The sequence below is a fragment of the Sebastes fasciatus genome, chromosome 1, assembly GCF_043250625.1.
Source record: "Sebastes fasciatus isolate fSebFas1 chromosome 1, fSebFas1.pri, whole genome shotgun sequence".
NCBI lineage: Eukaryota > Metazoa > Chordata > Actinopteri > Perciformes > Sebastidae > Sebastes > Sebastes fasciatus.
The window spans coordinates 32,367,146-32,375,384 of NC_133795.1; the positions used below are offsets into that span (position 1 = coordinate 32,367,146).

The 8,239-nt window shown below is 38.7% G+C and overlaps 1 protein-coding gene across 1 annotated transcript; it reads right to left on the reverse strand.

Moving 5' to 3' along the window:
• Positions 1-608: 608 nt before the first annotated feature.
• LOC141772562 (aflatoxin B1 aldehyde reductase member 2-like) lies at positions 609-8,239 on the reverse strand. The gene is made up of 7 exons (XM_074643674.1): positions 7,931-8,239; positions 6,150-6,337; positions 5,928-6,032; positions 5,414-5,510; positions 4,339-4,438; positions 3,822-3,951; positions 609-2,251 (listed from the first exon to the last, which is right to left on the reverse strand). The coding sequence occupies exons 1-7, from the start codon at positions 8,208-8,210 to the stop codon at positions 2,090-2,092; spliced, it is 1,062 nt and encodes a 353-aa protein (XP_074499775.1). The 5' UTR covers positions 8,211-8,239; the 3' UTR covers positions 609-2,089.

Below are 8,239 nucleotides of genomic sequence, written 5' to 3' on the forward strand. Positions count from 1 at the left end.
TGGGAGTGTTGCATTGGATAAATAGCAGTGACCAACGTAGCTCATTCTGACATCTGTATTCCTCAATATAGTGGAAGAGTAACTGTACATTTATGTGTAAACATGTGAAAAATCCTGTTAGCAAGTTTATTTGGCCACGTCCGCTGTTCATGGATGTATTTGTGTCGCCGTTGCACAACATGTCGCCTCATAAGTGACACCTCACAAAGGAGATAACAGCGCACACTCCCTGTCTACAGGTCAACACTGAAAACGTTTCTGAAAATCTTCACCCTGGCTGGAGTTTTACAAAAGCTTAATTTTCAGTGACCTAAAACAGCGTTAGGGTGTGGAATGGCCAAAACGCATAGAAAAAGCTCTGTTTACAAAAATACCCGTGTACGTGTGGACAAGGCCCGAGTCTCGGAATCTCAGCGTTGCTATGGTGTTCTTGGCATAGTGTACAGGGATGTAACTTGTTTCATATGCACACTAATCAGATGATCAAGGTTGATGATGATCAGATGATCTACATAACTGAACTACTAAACAGAAAACTAAAAGAAATGATCATCGTAAACTTAATTGTTTCTAAACACGTTTTAAACCTCAAGTTTACACAATTAATGTATAAAGCCCAAAAATATGTTTAATGAGACAGTAAACCACAAGGGATTATCGTCGGATTACACAGCAAAGATTAGAACAGATGCAAAACAAAGACTATTAGCAGTCAAAGGAGTCAATTTGTGAATGGTTCATAAACAAAGTTAAAAGGTGTAATACTCTAAGTAGATTAAAAACAGATATTGAAAATACAAGGATTAACTGAGACATGGACATTAGTGCGCACCCAAATTTCTGTTTAAGATCCCTGAGGACGTATAATATTATATAAAAATACCTATATAGCAGGACCCTACCAAATGATTAATAGAACAGAGTACTTAATGCTTCAATCTACAGCCTTGTTATTGTTTCACGAACAACTTACTGATTATTTATTTATTAGCATGAGTATTCGAGCTATATAAATTGAAAATGACTGATATAGATTTGTGTTCGTCTCTGTAGCGGAGGAAGAGAAGGCCAACCGCTCCTATTAATTGAAATTTTCCTTAATGTTACAAACATGTACTGTACATGTTAAGCAAACTTCCTGTTATTAAAACATATGCTACCTCAGCACAACATATCAATTAAAGTGCATGTTAATTTGCGTTAAACATCAGTTTCCTTTAGTATTTATTCACAGTTAGATGTGCCTTAGTGTGTGTATTCGTGTTATTTTGAGAGCCTCACACAGTAATGCTGGGTAGGTCGTAATTAAGGTGGATGGGGGTCATAAAATCTCCAGGAGACTTAACTTGACATAACTTGAAAAATCAGTTTGGTCAAGATTGACCCTCAGATGTGTTGTCTCTTCTCTGTTAGTTTATGCAGAGAAGTGGTAAATTGAGGGTCAGCCACTCAGCACCATTACGCCGAATTCACACCAGAGCAACTGTGAAGTGCGGCCTGTGGCGAGCTGCCATGCAATGTCTGTGAAAAGCTGTGGTGGCTGGTCCTAAGCTCAGCAAGCTGTGGCCACTTGATTCTGCGGCCAAACTAAAAGTCGGCAAAAGGTTAACTTTAAGCAGCAGAGTGCGAACATTGAGTAACCGCAGCCAATAAGTAAACAGATCCTGTAACTCATGTGCCTCATGCTTCCCAGCAGCAGATAAAATGTAATTATTGCAGCGGCCTGGTGTGAACTGGGGTTAGTGCCCTTTGGTCATGTAAACAGTTTCTGTAAGAAGTTTCAAGAATTAAGATAAACATTCATTATCATTTTCATGTCTCAATATTCTTCATCTTTCTTTCATCATCTGCTACATCCTGAAAAAAATATCTTACGTTTTCATTTTTACATTTGTACATTAACTATGAACTGCACATTAATACTGTTCACATGCATACATACTTGTCTCCAATTGATTCATTCATAAGAAAAATTTCAAGTGTGATTTTCAGGTATTAAAGGTACAAGTAAGAAAGGGGCTTTAGCAGATCTCTTTTCTGTATTAACTTGAATGAAATTTGATTGGACTGTTATGGAGATTTAGGCTCTTTAGCGGAAGTAGTTTGGACACTCGTGGGCTACGAGATTCCAGGCCTCATTGAAGGCGGCGACCACTCTCTGATCCAGAGGACCCTCCTCTGTAGCAGCCAAGTTTTGCAGAAGTTGCTCCATGCTTGACATGCCAATGATGACTCCATCACCAAGATCACCCTGGAACAGCAGACAGTTTAATGTCAAAGAGTTTTATAATAATGTCCAGCTACTGTCCAATTTGACTCTGTGGTAAATATACAACAACTGTTCAGGCACTTTCAGATGAAAAAAAGAGCTAGGATTTTGGTATTAACAAATGGTCAGTATACACAAGTCATGACGAGCTATAATTCTACAATTGGCCAGTTAAAGGTAGGGTTGGTAAAGATTTTAAAAACATTTTTGTTATATTAGTTGAAATTCTCATTACAATCAATAAATCAAAAGCTCTGACAAAAAAAGGAAAAAATCCTGTATCTGTGGCTGTCGCAGGACCGTAATAAACCCGTCCAATCATTTCATTTTGGCCCAAATGAAATGATTGGATAGTTTATTTCATGGGGATCGAAGTTTATTTAGAAAGTGTGCCGGTAGATATTTATGTGAATACAACCGTAGTAAACTTTATGGTCAAAAAGTGCCAATTAGGCCTTTGAATGTGTATGACAGACAAAATAATTTACTTACTATGAAGACTGAGCTGCAGAAATTGGTCTATGGCAGAAAATTAAATTATTCTGATAATTATTTGGTTGAGTAATTTTTCGAGTAAAAATGCCCAAAATTCTCTGGCTGGGTTTATGACTGTTGACATTTGATGATGTCAGCAAGGACTCTGGGGAAATGTGACGGGCATTTGTCCCTATTTTCTGACATTTCATAGAACAAATGATTAATTGAGAAAATGGTTTACAGATTAATCAATATTGAACAGAAGTGCTGGTTGCAGGCCTAGTTCTCAGTAGGTGCAGTATCATCACTTAATGTGTTTAGTGCAGAGTTGGACATTAGCACCAGCCACCAGCTAAATGTTGCTAAAATATGCAAGCGGCTAAATTTGCTTTGCTCACCAGCCAAAAAAACCACAATGGTAATCTATTGAGTGGCTGGTAGATTTTGAATCCACCAGCCAAAAAAGTTGATTAGCCAACCCTGGTTTGGTGATGTAAAGTGATATGCCTGCCTACTGATTATTGATACAGTACTTACAAAAACGTGTTTAAATTCCTGAAAGAATAAATGCTGCACTATAAAAAAGCATTTTAAATGAGGTGGAGGCCCCTTTTAGCTCACATCTTATCAGGTTTTCAGTGTTGGCAATGGCATTTAGAAATTCCGAAAAGTTTGCCAGGGCAGGATCAATCTTTGTCCAGTAAAAAAGCTTGACACGGACGAGGTACCAGACAAACTGCTGCGGGACGAGCCAGACCTCATGATAGACTGAGACTTAACCACTCCCCTTTCTTTGAACTGTTTATTGCCCGCTGTGCCCTTGGACTTTAGCACCCCCATTTTAAGGGCATTCATTGTAGTTTTATCTCTTGCCACATCCCGGTTTTATCTGATCTTATCTATCTGTTTTGTTGTGATAGTTTAGCAGTTTAAATAAATCATTTAAACTCTTTATGGTGCTTTGGGTCATTCTGGAAACACTTTTCATTGTTGGTATTTAACTAAGAACCACAAACTCTTGTGACATAATCTCCCCATGATGATGACAAAACATAACCTCGTGCACAATAGTTACCTTAAGTTGAGAGTGATGGTACATCCAGCGCATAGCAGCAGAAGTCAGGGTGGGTTTCTTTGAGCCGTACGTCGTCTCCAAAGCCTTCAGAACCACATTTATTGCCTCGAAATGACTCTGCTTCCAGTATCTGACACAGAAGAGGACAAGCACAATTACTTTCTGTGCTTTATCAGTTGACAATGTACATTCAATTCAATTTAATTTTATATAGTGTCAAATCATTACAGAAGTTACCTCAAGATGCTTTTCATATAGAGCAGGTCTAGACCATAACTATAACTTAGAGACCCAACAAGAGATCCCCCATGAGCATGCACTTGGTGCGACAGTGGCAAGAAAAAAATCCCATTTAATGGGTAGAAACCTTTGCAGAACCAGGCTGTGGGTAGGCAGCCATCTGCCTCGACCGGTTTGACCGGTTACATGAGTGACAGACACGCAGAAATACCTAACATGCAACATAAAACAAGTTACTTCTTGGGAAAATCTCGAAGGCAACCGGCTGGTCGTTCACCTCTCTCTGTATCGGACAGCCAACTCGTTACCAAAGAATCGTCCTTCAGGCTTGGAAGCATCTTTGTCTTGGTAATGGTGCTTTCCTGTCAGAAGGCCACCTGCAGAGGATGGCAGAATTCAAGCTGAAATTATCTAGGGTTCTATTTAGGTACTCAATTAGTCACTCACTCAAAATGACCATGACCATGTCATATTGGGTTGTCGCAAAGGAGGTCAAATAACGGTCCAAGCGTATGCTAAATTTTGGTGAGGAAAAACTGTCATAGCCATTTTCAAAGGGGGCCTTTGACCTCTGACCTCAAGATATTTGAATGAAAATGAGTTCTATGGGTACCCACGAGTCTCCCCGTTACAGACATGCCCACTTTATGATAATCACATGCAGTTTGGGGGAAGTTATAATCAAGTCAGCACACTGACAGCTGTTGTTGCCTGTTGCCATGTTATGATTTGAGCATATTTTTATGCTAAATGCTGTACCTGTTTTTGCGTTAATTGATTTCCAATAATAAATTTGTACATACATTTGGATAAAGCAGACATATTTGCCCACTCCCATGCTGATAAGAGTATTAAATCTCAAATATCCCTTTAAGGTACATTTTGAACAGAAAAAAAGTGCAATTAATTTGCAATTAATCGCGATTAACTATGGACAATCATATGCTAGGTAATGTCAAAACAAGACTAAGGGTCATAGTAGCAGATCTGTTAGGCTGGACTTAGATACAGTGGTGCTTTGAGTTACAGTCAGAGCTTATGTCAGTATGCTAACATGTTGCTAGATAAAAAGTTAAAGAATCACCAGAGTGACTACAATTCATCCTGAGGGCCACATGGATGTATGTACTAAATTTTATTGAAATCCATCCAATAGTTGCTGAGACATTTGACTCAAACCACAAATGTCAACCTCATGGTGGCGCTAGAGTCAAACTCAGGGGATCACCAAAATCATTAGGATTCATCTTCTGGACACCAATTAACACCAACTGTGACTTTCTCCTTTTGAATAAAACAATTCAAATGGTGACTGCAAGGAAACCAAAGAAGGAAGATATACTGTACAACACCTGCTAGAGGATTGTATGCGTAGAATTTAATTCCGTAGTATCTCAGACATGGCAGCAACTCAGACTCAACCTGTCTTGTAGTGGCGTTGTACATCCCCTGTGAAAGGTTGTAAGAGTAAGTTAGGGTACAGAAAATAGTCAAAGAGGTTCAATTCAAGTGAAAGCATTTGAAGCAAAGAAAGAAACAACATGGGGGATTAAAGTGAGATGGAAAAAGCATAGGGGGCACCTTGAGTTCCTCTAACTATGAAGGATGCTTAACCATTGTTTTCTCTCTGTAACGAAAACTACTGCAATTCTTTATAAGCAGTTGCACTAACGATTTAGCAGCTCACTCTGAAAACAGGAATTTCTAGCCCAGATATGCTCACATTAACATTAAAAGAATGGGATTTCTTCTAACACACAGCCACTCATATGGAGGGAAGCAACACAGACATATAAATGAGTAGCTTTCTTATTCTAAGATGATGTAATTGATTGGAGATTAAACTACAAGGCTGTGCCAGAATACCTGATACACAATGGGAACAATCCAGTTGTTGTGTCTGCAGATGTTGAGAATTTCAACCACTTCCCATGATGCATAGTTTGACAGGCCAAACTCCTTGAATTTTCCCTGAGGGTGACATTTTAACATTGAATTAGAATTGATTGAAATATTATTACGTTAAGTATGTTTTAAATAACTTATAATAGAATAGAAAATAGAAAATGAGGTATCTGGTCTCTTGACCTCTTTGTGGAGTTCATTGCAGGTCCTAAGGGTATCCTTGATGGGGTTTTCGTGGTCAGGGGAATGGAGGTAGAAAAGATCCACACAATTGGTCCGCAGCCTCTGAAGGGAGCTTTCCAGCTGAGAGCGCACACTCTCTGGCTTCAGCGTCTTCCCGTCCCAGGGGTTGGCCTTGGTAGCTATGCTTACTGTCACACAGAAACAATGAACTATAAGTACAGTATATCATTTACAGGGTACTTTCAGAAAACTGCAATCTTTATGACCCTTGATTCTCTGGTGGGTTAAGAGGACTTGCCTAAAGGGTCTTTAGTCCAGTCAATGGTCAGAAGACCAAATCATGACAACTACGTAACATTGCAGAAATCAGGCACATCCTGTCTCAAAAACTATGCAGAAAAATAAGTCCATGCATTTGTTTCTTCTAGACTAGATTATTGCAACTCCTTATTATCAGGCTGCCCCAATAGCCCCAATAGTCTCTTAAGACTCTCCAGTTAATCCAGAATGCTGCAGCACATGTACTGACAATAACTAGAACAAGAGATCATATTTCCCCCCGTTTAAGCTTCCCTGGAATGACTCCCTGTAAAATCCACAATAGAATTTGAAATCATCCTTATCACCTACAAAGCCCTAAACGGTCAGGCACTTTCTTATCTCAAAGAACACATAATACCCTATGGGTGTCTTTTATGACAATGACAATCATTAAAGTACAGTGATAATATCACTGTCATAAAAGACTTCCATCCCTGTTCTTATTGTACCACTTACTTTATCCGGCCTCCAGCAGGCTCTGGGAAGTGTTTTTATCATGGCAAGTGACTGCAGATGAAAACTAGCTCCTATCTTACTCTAGTACATAGGTGGAAGAAGTGCTCATTTAAGTGAAAGTAGTAATACCACAGTGTAGAAATACTCTGTTATAAGTAAAAGTCATGCATTCAAAGTTTTACTTTATTAAAAGTTCAAAAGTATTAGCTTCAAAATATACTTAAAGTACCAAAAGAAAAAGTACACATTATGCAGACCGGCCAATTTCAGAATATTATTGGATTGTAATGTTCATCACTTTAATGTTGCAGCAGGTAAAGGTGGAGCTCATTTCATCTACTTTATATACTTTATCTGATGGGTATCTTGTGGAATTGCCCCCCAGGGATCAATAAAGTTTTATCTTAACCTACATTATAATTTATCTGATAATTATATTTTGTATTCATAATCTGAATCTGTAAAGTAACTGAATTGTCAGATAAATGTAGTGGAGTAAAACGTATGATATTTCTGTCAGAGATGTAACATACTTGAGTAAAAAGTATGATATTCCCTCTGAAATGTAACATAGTTGAGTAAAAAGTATGATATTCCCTCTGAAATGTTACATAGTGGATTAAAAAGTATGATATTCTCTCAGAGATGTAACATAGTTGAGTAAAAAGTATGATCTTTTCTCTGAAATGTACCATAGTTGAGTAAAAAGCATGATATTTCCCTCTGAGATGTTACATAGTGGAGTAGAAGTATAAAGTAGTAGAAAATGGAAATACTCAAGTAAAGTAGCCTACAGTTACCTCAAAAATAAACAGTATTTGTTAAATGTAGGCTACCTGAGTAAACGAGCCAACTTAGTTAATTTACATCACTTCTCTAGTATGGCTGGTGCCAACTGGCAGGTAGGTTCTTTGTCTAATGAGCAACAGCTTGGTTAGTCCACTTGAGAAACTCAGTAAGGTCAGTACACAGTCAGTAAGAGTGTGGATGCTCCTTATAGTTACCTGTTTTAGGAAGATTCATGCCTCCTATGACCGTCTCTGAATTTCCATCCATGTACATGAGGGCTGTGTCCACCTGGTTGTGTCCTCTGTCCAGGAAAGTCTTCACCATCTCCAGACTCTGCTTGGCGTTGGCCAGTCCACCGACTGCCATAGTTCCCATTAAAGTAACCGGTCGTTTAGTCTGAGATGACATGTTTCTATGAGCAACAAACCCGAGCACATCTTTAATAGTATGACTATTTCTAAGTGAGCACAGTCTTCCTGTTATTATCCCCTGCATCCTGAAGTCCAGCAGCTAGCAGATGTCAG